Consider the following 17,754-nt stretch of genomic DNA (forward strand, 5'->3'; position numbering starts at 1 on the left):
CTTGCCTGTGTTACAAGGTGTGAAGTTGAGTCAGACTCAATGCCCGACCACTTCAGAAGATAAAGAGAAAATGAAAGTCATTCCCTATACCTCAGCCATAGGTTCAATCATGTATGCAATGCTATGTACCAGACCTGATGTGTGCCTTGCTATAAGTTTAGCAGGGAGGTACCAAAGTAATCCAGGAGTGGATCACTGGACAGTGGTCAACAACATCCTGAAGTACCTGAAAAGGACTAAGGATATGTTTCTCGTTTATGGGGGTGACAAAGAGCTCGTCATAAATGGTTACGTTGATGCTAGCTTTGACACTGATCCGGATGACTCTAAGTCACAAACCGGATACGTATTTATATTGAATGGTGGAGCTGCCAGTTGGTGTAGTTCCAAACAGAGCATCATGGTGGGATCTACGTGTGAAGCGGAGTACATAGTTGCTTCGGAAGCAGCAAATGAAGAAGTCTAGATGAAGGAGTTCATATCCGATCTAGGTGTAATACCTAGTGCATCGGTTCCAATGAAAATCTTTTGTGAAAATACTGGAGCAATTGCCTTAGTGAAGGAATCCAGATTTCACAAGAGAACCAAACACATCAAGAGACGCTTCAACTCCATCCGTGATCAAGTAAAGGAGGGAGACATAGAGATTTGCAAAATACATACGGATCTGAATGTTGCAGACCCGTTGACTAAGCCTCTTCCACGAGCAAAACATGATCAGCACCAAGACTCCATGGGTGTTAGAATCATTACAATGTAATCTAGATTATTGACTCTAGTGCAAGTGGGAGACTGAAGGAAATATGCCCTAGAGGCAATAATAAAGTTGTTATTTATATTTCCTTATATCATGATAAATGTTTATTATTCATGCTAGAATTGTATTAACCAGAAACTTGATACATGTGTGAATACATAGACAAAACAAAGTGTCCCTAGTATGCCTCTACTTGACTAGCTCGTTGATCATAGATGGTTAAGTTTCCTGACCATAGACGTGTGTTGTCATTTGATGAACGGGATCACATCATTAGGAGAATGATGTGATGGACAAGACCCATCGGTTAGCTTAGCATAATGATTGTTAAGTTTTATTTCTATTGCTTTCTTCATGACTTATACATATTCCTTTGACTATGAGATTATGTAACTCCCGAATACCGGAGGAATACCTTGTGTGCTATCAAACGTCACAACATAACTGGGTGATCATAAAGATGCTCTACAGGTATCTCCGAAGGTGTTTGTTGGGTTGGCATAGATCGAGATTAGGATTTGTCACTCCGAGTATCGGAGAGGTATCTCTGGGCCCTCTCGGTAATGCACATCATGATAAGCCTTGGAAGCAATGTGACTAATGAGCTAGCTGCGGGATGATGCATTACGGAACGAGTAAAGAGAATTTTCAGTAACGAGATTGAACTAGGTATGAGGACACCGACGATCGAATCTCGGGCAAGTAACATACCGATGACAAAGGGAATAACTTATGTTGTCATTGTGGTTTGACCAATAAAAGATCTTCGTAGAATATGTAGGAACCAATATGAGCATCCAGGTTCTATTGTTGGTTATTGATCGGAGATGTGTCTCGGTCATGTCTACATAGTTCTCGAACCCATAGAGTCCGCACGCTTAACGTTCGATGACGGTTTATATTATGAGTTATGTTTATTGGTGACTGAAGATTGTTCGGAGTCCCGGATGAGATCACGGACATGACGAGGAGTCTCGAAATGGTCGAGAGGTAGAGATTAATATATTGGATGATAGTATTCGGACACCGGAATAGTTTCAGAGTGTTTCGGATATTTATCGGAGTACCGAGGGGTTACCGGAACCCCCAGGGGAAAGTAATGGGCCACAAGGGCCATAAGGGGAGAGAGAGGGCAGCCCACAAGGGGTGGTGCACGCCCCCCCATGGACAGTCCGAATTGGACAAGGGGAGGGGGCGCGGCCCCCTTCCTTCTCCCTCTCCCTCTCCTTCCCCCTTTCCCCCTCCGAAAGAAGGAACGGGTGGGGCGACTAGGACTAGGAGTCCTAGTGGGTTTCCCCCCACTTGGCGCGCCCCCTAGGGCGGGCCTCCTCCCCTCTCCTCCTTTATATACGGGGGCAGGGGGCACCCCAAAGCACATCAATTGTTTCTTAGCCGTGTGCGGTTCCCCCCTCCACCGTTTACTCCTCCAGTCATATTGTCATAGTGCTTAGGCGAAGCCCTGCGCGGATCACATCACCATCACCGTCACCACACCGTCATGCTGACGAAACTCTCCCTCGACACTTTGCTGGATCAAGAGTTCGAGGGACGTCATCAAGCTGAACGTGTGCTGAACTCAGAGGTGTCATACGTTCGGTACTTGATTGGTTGGATCACGAAGACGTTCGACTACATCAACCGCGTTAAACTAATGCTTCCGCTTTCGGTCTACGAGGGTACGTGGACACACTCTCCCCTCTCGTTGCTATGCATCTCCTAGATAGATCTTGCGTGATCGTAGGAATTTTTTTGAAATTGCATGCTACGTTCCCAACACCTAATAACCACTCGTATCCCCAGATGGGAACAAGAGGGGGAGAATTCTGGTCACATGAGATTAAGTTCTCATATGTTTCCACAGAAATAGAGAAAATGGTCTCCTCCATTAGTAAATGTGATTCAACCTAGGTTTAATGACACAAGATGGGTGCGCGTCATCCAGAGCCCAACACATATGTCCACACTTTTTTTGGTGATGGGACATCGAAACACCTTGACTCTGTTGTTATGGGAAAACACAAGGAGTTAAGTGGCGTAATGAGAATTCCACAAATGATGTTGATTCATGAGAATCACATATGAAAAGTCTACATATATTGACATAAAATTCTTCTTGAGAATTACTGAAATCCTTTTTGGCCCTGAACCAAAATCCATGGAGAGTGTTGTTTACACTTATATTGGTTCAAATGAAAGAAAGCAATTTAGGAAGATTAGCACTCACTCATCAAAAGAGAGGTGTTTACGATAGTAAAACCTGCTCCTCATAAGTATCTTCCGTAGAGAAGAGAAATGATTTTTCATTTGGAAACGAAAATAGATGAGGTGGTGAGAAAGCGAGGCTTGTAGCACAAGGGTTTTCACAGAGACCCGTATCGGTTATGATGCAGCATACCTTCTCGGTATGAGCGGAATTATGTTTTGATACTAATTGGCAGTATAAATACATGCAGCTGATGTATGTAGTGGCTACATACTCGCACAGATCATTTAGTTCAGTTATACATATTGAAGTCATTGAAAGGGCTTAATATTCTGAATCCAATGATAAATCACAACATGTTTGTGTGAAGCTTTAGAAGTCATTCTATGATCAGAAGAGGTCAGGGAGTTGTGTGGTACAACCGACTAAGTGAGCTACTCCTTGATAAGGATTACTCTAATGCTAATTATTGTTGATGTGTATTCATGAAGATATCATGAATTGGATTTACATCATCTTAGTGATGTGGATGATCTTATCATCAATGTCTATACCAGACATATGAGATACGCACAATCATTTTAAAATGATATTTGGGTCAAACCAAATGATGCTAAGTTTATAGTTGAGCATATTCCCTCGGGAATAAATGTATATCATTCTTCATATATCTAGAAATATTGGATATATCAAAGACACATGTGGTCATATTATACCTGACATGGGATACAAGCCCATTTAGAACGAGGGGAGATGGTGAAGTGATAGTGGACCTAAAGTTCCATATTTGAATACCATCAGAGCACTCATATATCTTGCAAAATACGCCAGGCCTGACAATATATTTGTTGCAATATATTGAGAGTGCAATCCCCAATAAAGGTATAATGGTTGATATAAGGTATATCCTCAGATATTTCCAAGACACAAAAGGTCCTGATTAATTCGATCTGGAAAATCAAGATGGCACCATGGTGTGGCATCGTGATAGTGGCTAATAACCCGATCCCAACGGTGTCATATCAAAGACTGGATTTACTGGAAGAGTATTCTGAGGGGAGCCTTCAGAATAGACTTCAAATGGGTCCTTCCAGAGATCATTCTGCTGTAATTATTTTATTCGAAGCATTACAAGATGTGTATGGCTTCGCAGAATGACTGCCTACATGTGAAATCATGTGGATATTCATTGAAATATCAATGTCACTTGTATTACTTACGAGTTATATTTATCCTCGCTAATTACAAAAATGTAGGAGTATAATCTGCAAACAAAATATTGTGATATTCGCAATGTCTGTACCAACGTTTATATTCCAGAATCAGGTTTGTGGAATTGGTATGAGACAACATTGATGTTTGCAAAGTTCAAGGGGAGTAAAAATCCCAAGTTATAACATGTTGGTGATCTTCAGATCATTCATATTGTACTCCTTTTCTCTTTATGAGTTTTCCATGATGTTTCTTATATAAGGTTTTTAACGAGACAATATAAATACAAGTGCGGATATATGCCATATTGGTTTCTCCTTATATTTTTTCCACTTGGTTTTCAAGGAGTTTTCGATGGCATATTATCATAAGGTTTCTCCTCAATTTTTCCCACAAGGTTATTGTAGGAGTTTTCAGTTTGCAATATACAGATGACGAATTGATCAAGGGGGGTGAGAAATAAAACATGTGATCAATTATATGGGAGGGATGCCTCCCAGGAGGTGTCTGTTGGGGGAAAGGGTGTCTCCCCAACACACCCCTTCATCATGTATATAAGTGGGTCTCCCACGTTGCAATGGAATGAGCGAATCATTTGAACTCTTCATTTGTCTTATGCTTTCGCTCTACAACAGAATTGATACCGTACGGGGCTCGGATTCCTTTTACTCATGGGACGAGGAGGGGCTACGTTGCGGAAGTGCCGATGAACAAATAATACAGGGGCTGGGTGGGGAAATACGGATGCGAGAGCAGAAAGAGTCCACACCGATTCGGCAGGTGTTTGTATTTATTTCCCTAGATTGTTTTTTTCATAGATTTCCTAGATAGATTGGATCGATCCCCTTTTTAAAGAGTCCATGTTGATTCAGCAGGTGTCTGTATTTCTTTTCCGGATTGATTCCCCTTTTAAAATCTCGACCGTTAATTTTATGGTTAAGACAAAATTAAAGGATATGGAGAACTAAGAAAGCTTCCTCCTTTTAGTATTATATATATAGCAAAAGAGCCTGTGTGTTGCAACAGGAAAAAAATAACACTCATCCCTAATCCAAGAATCATGACTCAAGACCTCAATAGGTCCACGTCCTTTATTTGAACATGACATCAATGCCCACACAACCACAACGCGTTTGAATGTGTCAATCCTAATGCATCTCTATTTTTCAGCATAAGATCAGAAATTTGCTTTTTTCTGTGAGGTTTTGCCGTTGGGTGCATGTGTGGTTATAGATGGTTTCTTTCGTCTCTAATTTGGTTTTGCTGAGTTGTTCATTTTCTATCTGGATCTACAGCGATACAAAATAAAGACGGTTCATGCACTATTTATTAAGGTTGCATCCAAAACAACATTTTAAAAACGTTTAACGGGTAAAATAACATAATATTCAGATTCTACACATTTTTGATCAAATTTCATATATAACACATTAAAATTGGAGTTACTGGTTAAAAGCTATGACTATTCTTAAAAACATATGATATGAATTGCGGGTTGAATTTAGGAAACAGCAAAGGGCTCTTTGCAAAACATAAAATGTTTTCTCTGAGTCACTTAAAACAGTAGTGCAGGTTAGTTATAAAAAACTACGAGGGTTTCTGCAAAACGAAACGTGGTTATCACTTAAAACTATACCGCAGCTTAATTACTAGTAACTATAGGAGGTTTTCTGAAAAATTACCCAACAGACGACCAGAAGCATTCCCTGCTTTATTACTAGCTTTACTTTATTTATTACTAGATGATACCCCGCGCGTTGCCGCAGAAATACCAGTAAGCAATTTGGTGTGGATATAGGAATTTTTTTCTCAAAAATGAATAGATGAGGATACTGCAAATACAAAATACATATTTTCAATCAAGATAATCTTGGGTTACTCCCCCCAAAAGGAAAAATGTTAATCATGTGCTATACGGAACCAAACTGAATAAATAATTTCTTATGAAAGAGCAACAATTCTTATTGTGCGACGAAAGAATATAATTAATTAAATTGCAAGAGAATGACTACTATAGCCAGGGATGTTTTTTTTGGTGAAAGTGCTTGAGCAAGTTTGTAATTTTGATGGTCACTTATGGCTGGTCTAAAAAAGGTAGCCAAACAGAACATAAGAGTTGTGCACCTAAAAAGGGAAGAGATAGAGTTGTTAGTCTACTGAAGTAAATCCTGAAACAACACAAATTGGCAAACTTAAGAGAAGAGCAAACAACATGAAAATTTAATAACTCGGTTTGATATATAAATCATGGTAAAGCACAATTAGGGTTTAGAGTGTCATAGCACCAAAACTAAATATACAGGCATGCTACAAATAGAGTTTATGAGACCTCAAGACACAATATGATAATGAGCAATCTTAGGAAGAGGGGTTTGAGGAAAGGCTTAAGAACTGGCATACCAGAAAGTGGAACTGGAGTACACTGCATATTGAACAAAAAGGTAAAGATGTCCCCTTGGTCTCAAATAATGATTCAAATAAATGAATGGTCACAATGCTTCAATTTCTATCCTACCAATATGTGTGAAAGACATAATGATCAATAAGCCTCATGCATGAAGAGCTACGGAAACTACATAAGAAAATAATGTAAAGGTCAGAAGAACATACACCTTCATCTTGTACCATGACTTATAGTTCAAAATAATTCAAATTGTTTTGCCTTTGTAAAATAAATAAAGGTTACAAAAAATCAGTATTTATGAGAACAAAATTTCATGAAAAGCCACATCTTCAGCTTCAACATGGGATTATGTCACAGTTGCATGGGATTATGTCAGAGTTGCACTGGCACATTCTACTTTACATCTGCTTTCAATGCTCAAGGCAATTCAGTGAGAAAGTTCAGAAAATACTATGATTGTGAACTGCCTTCTGTGGGTTAGAACACAATATCCAATAAACATTAATTATTCTGTTGTAGTCAAATACCAGGAAAACATATGAGAAACTGATGATATAAGTAATATTCTGACCTCTACTGAGCTTTTATACCCAAAATTTGTTGACCAAAAGATACATTCGGTGTAGAGGTTGTGGATGACATCATTCTCTGAGTGCTACTGTTAGTAGCATTTTCTAAAAGAACACGGTACAATCATTTGCATAACAAATCTCCGATGCAGTATCTAGTCTCTATTATCTCTGTCAAGAGACCATAAATATTCGATTGCTAGCAGCACGACCTCATTATTCTGCACAAAGATTTAGTTTGAGGTAAAACAAAAGGGTACCAATTGCACGCGCATAGTTAAAGAATATGAAAGAAAAATAAAAGTTAAGATTAGTAATCGATCTAAGAGAACACGGTAGAATTAAAACAAAAACTGCAGTATGTTTGAGACGAATTGGCATTTTTGTACAGATTACCTGACAGGCGTTGACCGTTCATATGGGGGCCTATAGTTGAATCGGCTCTTGTGGATACATGACCTGACGAACATATATGCAACCTGACAGAGTCATCAATGCGACAGCTGTGATCGCCGGGGCTTGGGGTAGGAAGACTGCTAGGGCCGGTGAAGATGGATGAACGTGTGTCTATCATCAACAGGCCTCACCATCAATCAACTATTCCGCCCGTGTGAGACGGCCATGCGTACTCGTGTGTGTGCCATCTTGCAGCCTCGGCAGTAGAGTAAGACATGGTCCCGTCACGCATCTGGTCGGACGGCATGGGACGGAACATATCGTCCGCCCATACAGCGCTATCTCACGCAAGACTAAAGCCACGACCAGAGCAATCATGTTCATCCATCAGCCGTCAGATTGAAAATAGTAAGAAAAACAATACGGCAAGAAGAACTCGTTAGGGAATCATGTGGGTAGGCAGTGGGAGCACCATTGAAACTTATCAATCCGGGGGTTGTCGAGCCAAGCGCGAAGACCTATCCATTGGCTACCAGGCGAGCGAGCGGCTGCCCTGTGGCTGTTGTCGACCGCTGCTACCACTGATTGGTGCGGGTGGGGTGCCAGCGAGAGTAGATAAGGACGTGGAGAGATGAAGATGGAAGGATCAAGAGAGGAGCGGGATACAGCTGTTAGTGGATTTTTATTGTTTGGGAATCCAGAGTAATGGGGCGTAACCCTCTCAGCGACGCGCCACATCGGAACCCGGTGTGGTGGAAAATAGGCAAGGGCCGGGCCGTCACCCCCAAGTGGCGCGTCGTATCTTGATCCGGATACGGTGGCAAGTGAGCGAGGATCGGGTCGTCGCATCCTTAGTGGCGCGCTACATCGGCGCCCGGATGTAGTGGAAAATGAGTAAGGGTCTTCGCATTTGACTCGACGAGTGCGAAGTGTAAGGAAGCTAGCCGAGCCTAGGAGGATTCGCTTAGGTAGCTGAAACGTAGGGTCTCTGACACGGAAGCTTCGGGAGCTAGTTGATGCAGCGGTGAGGAGAGGTGTTGATATCCTTTGCGTCCAAGAAACCAAATGGAGAGGACAGAATGCGAAGGAGGTGGAGGATACCGGCTTCAAGCTGTGGTACACGGGGACGGCTGCAAACAGAAATGGCGTAGGCATCTTGATCAACAAGAGCCTCAAGTATGGAGTGGTAGACGTCAAGAGACGTGGGGACCGGATTATCCTGGTCAAGCTGGTAGTTGAGGACTTGGTTCTCAATGTTATCAGCGCGTATGCCCCGCAAGTAGGCCACAATGAGAACACCAAGAGGGAGTTCTGGGAAGGCTTGGAAGACATGGTTAGGAGTGTACCGATTGGTGAGAAGCTCTTCATAGGAGGAGACCTCAATGGCCACGTGGGTACATCTAACACAGGTTTTGAAGGGGCGCATGGGGGCTTTGGCTATGGCATCAGGAATCAAGAAGGAGAAGATGTCTTAAGCTTTGCTCTAGCCTACAACATGATTGTAGCTAACACCCTCTTTAGAAAGAGAGAATCACATCTGGTGACTTTTAGTAGTGGCCAACTCTCTAGCCAGATTGATTTTATTATCCTCTCAAGAAGAGAAGATAGGCGTGCGTGCCTAGACTGTAAGGTGATACCTGGAGAGAGTGTTGTACCCCAGCATAAGCTGGTGGTTGTTGACTTTCGCTTTCGGATTCGTGTCCAGCGGGATAAGCGTGCCAAAGTCGCTAGAACGAAGTGGTGGAAGCTCAAGGGGGAGGTAGCTCAGGTGTTCAAGGAAAGGGTCATTAAGGAGGGCCCTTGGAAGGAAGGAGGGGATGCGGATAATGTGTGGATGAAGATGGCGACTTACATTCGTAAGGTGGCCTCGAGGGAGTTTGGAGTGTCCAGGGGAAGGAGAAGCGAAGATAAAGATACCTGGTGGTGGAATGATGATGTCCAGAAGGCGATTAAAGAGAAGAAAGATTGCTTTAGACGCCTATACCTGGATAGGAGTGCAGACAAGATAGAGAAGTACAAGATGGCGAAGAAGGCCGCAAAGCGAGCTGTTGGTGAAGCAAGGGGTCGGGCATATGAGGACCTCTACCAACGGTTAGGCACGAAGGAAGGTGAAAGGGACATCTATAAGATGGCTAAGATCCGAGAGAGGAAGACGAGGGATATTGGCCAAGTCAAATGCATCAAGGACGGAGCAGGCCAACTCTTGGTGAAGGACGAGGAGAGTAAGCATAGATGGCGGGAGTACTTCGACAAGCTGTTCCATGGGGAGAATGAGAGTTCTACCATTGAAATGGACGACTCCTTTGATGAGACCAGCATGCGTTTTGTGCGGCGAATCCATGAGTCTGAGGTGAAGGAGGCTTTAAAAAGGATGAAAGGAGGCAAGGCGATGGGCCCTGATTGTATCCCCATTGAGGTGTGGAAAGGTCTTGGGGACATAGCGATAGTATGGCTAACCAAGCTTTTCAACCTCATTTTTCGGGCAAACAAGATGCCAGAAGAATGGAGACGGAGTATATTAGTACCAATCTTCAAGAACAAGGGGGATGTTCAGAGTTGTACTAATTACCGTGGAATTAAGCTGATGAGCCATACAATGAAGCTATGGGAGAGAGTCATTGAGCACCGCTTAAGAAGAGTGACAAGCGTGACTAAAAATCAGTTTGGTTTCATGCCTGGGAGGTCGACCATGGAAGCCATTTTCTTGGTACGACAACTTATAGAGAGATATAGGGAGCAAAAGAAGGACTTGCATATGGTGTTCATTGACTTGAAGAAGGCCTATGATAAGATACCACGGAATGTCATGTGGTGGGCCTTGAAAAAACACAAAGTCCCGGCAAAGTACATTACCCTCATCAAGGACATGTACGATAATGTTGTGACAAGTGTTCGAACAAGTGATGTCGACCCCGATGACTTCCCGATTAAGATAGGACTGCATCAGCGGTCAGCTTTGAGCCCTTATCTTTTTGCATTGGTGATGGATGAGGTCACAAGGGATATACAAGGAGATATCCCATGGTGTATGCTCTTTGCGGATGATGTGGTGCTAGTTGACGATAGTCGGACGGGGGTAAATAGGAAGTTAGAGTTATGGAGACGAACCTTGGAATTGAAAGGGTTTAGGCTTAGTAGAACTAAAACCGAGTACATGATGTGCGGTTTCAGTACTACTAGGTGTGAGGAGGAGGAGGTTAGCCTTGATGGCCAGGTGGTACCTCGGAAGGACACCTTTCGGTATTTGGGGTCAATGTTGCAGGAGGATGGGGGTATTGATGAAGATGTGAACCATCGAATCAAAGCCGAATGGATGAAGTGGCGCCAAGCTTCTGGCATTCTCTGTGACAAGAGAGTGCCACAAAAGCTAAAAGGCAAGTTCTACAGGACGGCGGTTCGACCCGCAATGTTGTATGGCGCGGAGTGTTGGCCGACTAAAAGGCGACATGTTCAACAGTTAGGTGTGACGGAAATGCGTATGTTGAGATGGATGTGTGGCCACACGAGGAAGGATCGAGTCCGGAATGATGATATACGAGATAGAGTTGGGGTAGCACCAATTGAGGAGAAGCTTGTCCAACATCGTCTGAGATGGTTTGGGCATATTCAGCTCATGCCTCCAGAAGCTCCAGTGCATAGCGGACGGCTAAAGCGTGCGGAGAATGTCAAGATAGGGCGGGGTCGACCGAATTTGACATGGGAGGAGTCCGTTAAGAGAGACCTGAAGGATTGGAGTATCACCAAAGAGCTAGCTATGGACAGGGGTGCGTGGAAGCTTGCTATCCATGTGCCAGAGCCATGAGTTGGTTGGGAGATTTTATGGGTTTCACCTCTAGCCTACCCCAACTTGTTTGGGACTAAAGGCTTTGTTGTTGTTGTTGTTGTTGGAATCCAGAGTAACCGTGGTCCATTGAATTGAAGAGAAAAAAGAGCCTCGCCAGTTACGGAAGGCGAAAGCGGTCGCTTCTGTTACCAGCCGACGACTACACGCGAAAGAAAGAAATATATTGCATCACATGATTGGTTGGTACCTGATGACATGGCATGCTGAGTTGGACCATTTGCATGTTAAGAGAATACTATGTAGTGGGAAGCAACTTCCTAAGAATGATAGATTAGATAAGAGAGATAGAGATTAGGGGTATAGAGTGGCGGTTGAGTTCTGCTCTGTATCCTTTCAACTCTGTCCCAGGGAAGCTAATCTTGTTGCAAACGAATTAGCCACACCTTTTTGTAACGAGTGGATGGAAGATGCTCCTAGTGAGCTACTTCCTCTGTTGATTAAGGATGTCAACCTGGTTACTACTAGTTATGAAGAGGAAATCCTGTTGTACAAAATACATCAATTGGTCCAAAGTACACCGGAAAGGTAAGCTTTTCCAATGCACCCAGAATAAAAAATTAAGACAAGACAGACCAATACTAAAAGGTATTCCTGGTTTCTTCTATCTGCCGAACAATTCCTAGCATAAGCTCTTCACTCTTCAACAAATATCTTTTCTTTAGCTTGTTCAAGTCTTATATTCTGTAACTTCTCGCTGAGTTCCAGACAGCAGCAAACGAATCAAAGTTAGACCGCGAGAAAACCAATGCAGCTCGTTACAGAAACAAAATCATTCAGGTAGGTGGCAGGCACCAATATGTACAACCCTAGGCCAGACGCTACAGCAAGCTGTCTGAACAAATAGCACAGGTAGACCAAGCCACATCAATAATTATAACCATGATTCATTGACTTTGCAAATAGTCTTTACAGCATGAGTGCCGTAGATTTGGGAACTAACGTCTGCATGACTAGTTCAGAACCTACAATGTACTCCCTCCGTCCCATAATATAAGAACGTTTTTCAAGCTAACATAGTTTGAAAACCATTCTTATATTATGAGACAGAGGGAGTACTATCTATCAGCTCCGATTGACCACAATAAAAGTTGATTCAACTCAACATCTTTTGTGGAGCCAGTGATACGAACATGTTGATAGGCTGATTGGCTCTAGAGTGCAGCATTAACGGTGTTGTCAATTTGTAGGGGCTGTTTCGATTGATGCCATCATGCGCCCCACCAAAAAATTGGCATTGACCAAGCCCCTGGTACTCATTTGGATGGATGCCAAAATTTTGGTGCGCCCAAGCCCTTTACAGTCTGCTAGTTCATTTTCTTCCAACCTTTTGGCAATCAGTGGGCGGTCAAAATGATCGCCGATTATTTGGCAAGCCAACGGTTGGCAAGGCCAGCATTGGCTCAAACCAAACAGCCCCGTAATGCATCAAGAGGATGATTAATGCTATTTAGCATACATAGAATTGTTACTCATGAAGTGTAAACAACATGCAGTAGTATTCAACATTTGTCCTCACTCATGTGATAGTGTGAACACAAACATGATACTATAAATTATCATATTCTGGCGGCTCTGATAGATCCAAAAGGAACCAAAAATAGATAAGTATAAAACTTTAGGGCATGTACAATGGTTGATAAGATAGTCTTATCTTAAGTCTTGCATGTAATTTAGAGATGTCAAAAAAAGATGTCTACAATAGGTCATTTCTTAGCCTTATCTTCAATAACTAGCTATTCCTAAAAACGTGGTGAGACATATTGTGCTAAGAGATCATCTCTTGTCTTCTCTTAAATAAGAGAAGACAAGCCTTTTCTTACGAGTTCTCTCTCCTCCACCTCATCATTTATCCTACGTGTCACTCCTAAAATAGCACCATTGTACATGCCCTTACAGTAATTTTTTGCCTCTCCAAAGTCATAACAAATATATTTCAACAGCATGACTTCCTTTTATTAGCCGAGCAAACTACATAGATCGTGCTTACCAAATCTAGTGACAATTTGAGAGCACATGGCAAATTGTACATGTTTAACACCCAACTGGACGCCAGTAAAACAGACAAATCACGGGTCTAAAACAGATGCCAAAAGTATAATCACAGATTACTATTTGAATTAGAACTCATCATTTGCAGAACTGACCAGCCCGTTTAGAGAGTGTCTTGCTATGGTTTTGCATAGTAAACCACAGTTCACATGATTGATTAGTCACTGAGTTTTAGATTTTGTTATCTTAATTTGATGTGCTAATTTGCCAAGCAACAAAACACCTTACTTCGTTGAATTTCAAAATCTACAAGAACACAAATAACAATAACAAGTAATACTTTCCTAGCTAATACTACCAAGTGGTAACATTTCACATTAATGGTGAGGCCAAGAGTAAATACTGGCAGAGATGAACATGAGGCAATGTTACCTTCTGATGGCATGCTGGTCCAAGTATCGGGTGAACGGGCTGGGAACAAAGGAGTAGCCAGGAAATGATCTCCAGTGGGCCATGTCAGTGGAGCATTTCTCTTCTTCTTCTTCAAAGATGTAGAGACTGGTTGACCCCAGCACTTCCTTCTTCATGTCAATCTCAATCAGCCAGAAAAGTTTATTACCACCATTCAACCGGAAGGAAACAACATCAGGCTTAACCAAGCTGATGGTAGGGAACTCTGGTAGCACATGCGGAAGACGCTTGTCAAAATCAAGAGCAGCCCAGAACTTGATGTCTTCCATGGTGAAACATTTCATCCATTTCTTTTCCCTTAAGTTGGTGAAAGTGCATACTGTGATAGTGAAAGCAGAATAAGAACTGGCACACACACTGCAGCCAGCACGATCACCAACACATATGAGGTTAATCAAGCCGGACTCAGAGACACAGACACGACGGGCCGGGTCAGGATACCCTGGGTCAATGCACAGACGATTGGAATCCAGACCATCAGGTAAGGGGACGTAGCACGGGGGCTTCGTCCGCTTGTCAATGACACCGACAAAAAGCAAGCCCAGGTAGCAATCCGCCCAGCACAGGTAACAACCACCATAGGGGACGATGGCGTCCGTTTGCCACGAACCACACAGCAGGTTTGGGATGTCATCGCCGTCAGGTAAGGGCATATTTTCAACGCTCCAATTCATGTCGCCCTCCTCCTCCCCAGGTTTACGGTGTAGCACGCAGAGCTGGCCGCCAAATGTGAGCTGCGCCACCACGAACTCCCCCTTGCCACGGCAAAGGAGGCCAATGTCATCACGCCACATAGATCGCAGCTGCTGGAGACGGTACGGGTGGAAGTACAAATCCACGTCCGGGTTCTTGTCCCCACCATCGAAGCAAGGCGGGAGTCGCATGAGACAAGGAGACTTCTCTGAGCCAGAGGCTGTGTAGAGGAAATAGTCTATGGGGTAATAGTAGAATGCCGGACAACTATCTCCAACGAAGGGGGCATACGCCTGGAAAAGTATGGAGCGGCCGTGAGCCGCGATGATGAACGGCTGACTCACCTGGCTCAACGACGCCGTCATGAATCGCTCGGGCCAGTGGAGGTAGAGACGGGACACAGCGGGCGGTTCAGCAACCCTGAGAGAGACGGCGATGCTTATGTTGGTGCAGGTGGAGGAGATCGCCGATTGCGTGCCGTCCATTACCTCCTCCGCAACAGCCTCACCAGCGTACGCCTTGTAGTGGACGAAGCGATCTAGCATCACCCAGCGAGGCTGAGGGCGGGAGAGCTCCGCACCGGGTGGCGGATGAAGACGCCGACGAGCTTCCATGTCGCACGGAACAGGAAGCTGACGGAAGGTCAGTTCGGATCTAGGGTTCGGATCTAGGGTTCGTCTCGAGACTCGAGAGGAAGGTCTCGTTTCTTTTCTTTTTGATGATGATTCAGCGGAGAGGGGAAGAATGCCTTCCGCTATTGGTTGCGGCGGCCTGCGAAGGGTAGGGTGGGAGTTCCTTTCTGAAGGCACATGGCGGTGCCGGGCCGTTTCATGGGCCAAAGTCTCGGTGCGTCTTAACTGTCGGCAACAGAGACAATCCTCCGGGAGCCCCCCTATTTGGCGCGTGAGGCACCCTCGCGTCGTTTTCGTTTTTTCTTTCTTTTTTTAATTCTGTTTTTATTTCTATGTTAAAAAAAATCGGGATCACAACAAGTTCTAATTTTCTTTAAACAGAGAATTATTAAAAACAGTTCTTTAATTCAAAAAATGTTCGTGATTTATAAAAGAACGAACATATTTCTAATTTTAGCGAACATTTTTTTATTTTGACGAATAATTTTTATGAGCATTTTTTAATACTTATGTACAATTTTTTGTATCCGATCCGATGAACATTTTTTGAACTAGATGAACAAGTATTCAAGAATTTTTTGAAAAATGATGAACGCATTTTTAATTCAATGGACACTTTTTGAGTTTGATGAAAATTTTCTAAAAACAGTGAAAAATAATAATTTGATGAACATATTCTTAGTTCGATGAGCGAATTTGAATTGTGATGAACATTTTTAAAACCCGATGAACCAAAAATTGAGTCCGATGACATTATTTGCATTCTTGAACATTTCTTTACATGGTTGAACAGTTTTTGAGTTTTCTGAACAAAAAATATTCATGGATTTAAAAATAAAAATCGCAAAAAAAGTAATGATAAAATAGATGATAAAAAGGAAAATATAAAATAAAGAAAAAAAGAAAAACGAAAGGAAAAAACGAAAATAAATAAAAAGGAAAAAAATAAAAAAATAGAAGATAAAAATGAAAAAGATAAAGATAAAAAGGGTAGAGAAAACATTAAAAAAACTTCCCAAAACCGGTGAGGAATAAACTACTTAATGGGCCGGCCTATACGAATGATCGGGAGCTCATGGGTGCGTGCTATGTCGTTAGCGCACGAGCCAAATCCTATTCGGCGCCTTAAGCGCCGAATACAGGCCATTTGGTACAGGGCGCACACCCCCCTGTACACTTGGTTTTATAGCGGGCCGGCCCATCTTGCTTTCCTGTTTCTTAAAAATTCCCCAAAAAAAGGTGCGCCAGCCGCGACTCGAACTACGCCCGTTCGTTTAGGTAGCCATCACACCAACCAGTTGAACCAGATAACTACATGTGGCATGGTTGTTCTTTTTATTTTCTTTATATATAAACGCAGAAAAGGCAGTTGTTTTCCCTGTTTCATTTTCTATCTTTGTTTTTTTCTCTTTCTTATTAAAATGAGTGAACTTTTTTTAAGGTGACCAAATTTTCGCAAAATCGGTGCACTTTTTTCAAGTTCAATGAACTTTTCTCAAATTCGATGAACTTTTAAAAAAACGATGAACCTTTTTTCAAATTGATGAACTTTTGTCAATCTCGATGAACTGTTTTTTTTGAAAATTGGTGAAACTTTTTTTGAAAATCGGTGAACTTTTTTTAAAATCAGTGAACTCTTTTTGAAAATCGGTGAACTTTTTTCAAAGTCGATGAACTTTTTTTGAAAACCGATGAACTTTTTCAGTTTTATGAAACTTTGAATCGGTGAACGTTTTTAAATACATGAACTTTTTTTCTAATTTGCGATTTTTTTTAAATATGTGGAACATTCAAATTTTGTTCATATTTCTTTTCAAAAGAAATCCTGTTTTTCTAAAAAGCGCGTCTAAAGTTAGTTCTTAGAGGTTTCGTGTTGCAATCTATCAATAAGAGCTTAATAGGTCTATTGGTTGGCCACCAAGCTTTGGAGCTAACTGGCGCAGGACCGAATCCTATCAAGATTTAGTTTCTCGGAGCTCTCAGCGCGCGACCCGCGCGCCAAATAGGAGCTGCCCAATCCGTCGGCGGCAAATATAGTCATGGATTCGCTGAAGCAAGCGTCCACTTGGGTCGGCCCACGTACGGGATTCGCGTGATTTTTCGTTAACTGTTGTTCCCTCGTTGTTTCGGGAGCTCCAATTTCGCGCGTTGGGCGCTGGCAAACAACCCAGCGCGCACCCACTCCCCTCCCGCTCGCCCCTCATGGGCTGCTCCACAAGCATGGTTGGGTGCCCCAGTTTCTTTATTCCATTTTTTTCTTTTTTTTGTTTCGGTTTTTTCTTCTTTAAAACAACTTGGAGTATATTTTTTTTCAAAATTTTAAGGAAAAAATGATTTTTGGGAAAATGTTCCAGAAATCATAACATGTTCGTGATTTTAAAAAAGGTTCATGATTTTTTCCTCAAAAAAAAGGTTCATGATTTTGAAAAAAAACGTACACATACTGAAAATATGTTCGTGAATTCAAAATATGTACATAAATTTCAAACAAAGTTCGCTAATTCAAAATTTGGTGAACATTGTTTGAACCTGGTGAACAAAAATTGTATTCAAGAAAATTCTTTGTTGAAAAATGGGTTGACAA

The 17,754-nt window shown here is 42.4% G+C and overlaps 1 protein-coding gene across 6 annotated transcripts; it reads right to left on the reverse strand.

The window, feature by feature from the left end:
• Positions 1-6,083: 6,083 nt before the first annotated feature.
• Positions 6,084-15,313, reverse strand: LOC123077954 (uncharacterized). Of its 6 annotated transcripts, none has more exons than XR_006436948.1 (3): positions 13,807-15,312; positions 7,148-7,366; positions 6,084-6,296 (listed from the first exon to the last, which is right to left on the reverse strand). XR_006436948.1 is itself a non-coding variant. In XM_044500338.1 (3 exons), exons 1-3 carry the CDS (start codon positions 15,150-15,152, stop codon positions 12,019-12,021), a joined length of 1,266 nt encoding a protein of 421 aa, XP_044356273.1. In that variant the 5' UTR covers positions 15,153-15,313; the 3' UTR covers positions 11,220-12,018. The 6 variants fall into 6 exon arrangements, 3 of the variants coding, with proteins under 3 accessions (XP_044356272.1, XP_044356273.1, XP_044356271.1); XR_006436947.1 differs by having other exon boundaries at positions 6,084-6,744; XR_006436946.1 differs by having other exon boundaries at positions 6,573-7,366.
• Between the last annotated feature and the right edge of the window lie 2,441 nt (positions 15,314-17,754).

Source organism: Triticum aestivum, chromosome 3D (genome assembly GCF_018294505.1).
Source record: "Triticum aestivum cultivar Chinese Spring chromosome 3D, IWGSC CS RefSeq v2.1, whole genome shotgun sequence".
Classification (NCBI taxonomy): domain Eukaryota; kingdom Viridiplantae; phylum Streptophyta; class Magnoliopsida; order Poales; family Poaceae; genus Triticum; species Triticum aestivum.

Excerpts from the sequence above, each read along its gene's own strand:
- LOC123077954 (XM_044500336.1), bottom strand. The coding sequence starts at position 15,152 with ATGGAAGCTCGTCGGCGTCTTCATCCGCCACCCGGTGCGGAGCTCTCC. Across the intron at positions 12,080-13,806 it reads GACCAGCATGCCATCAGAAG|CGAGAAGTTACAGAATATAA; the intron begins GTAACATTGCCT and ends TCTGGAACTCAG.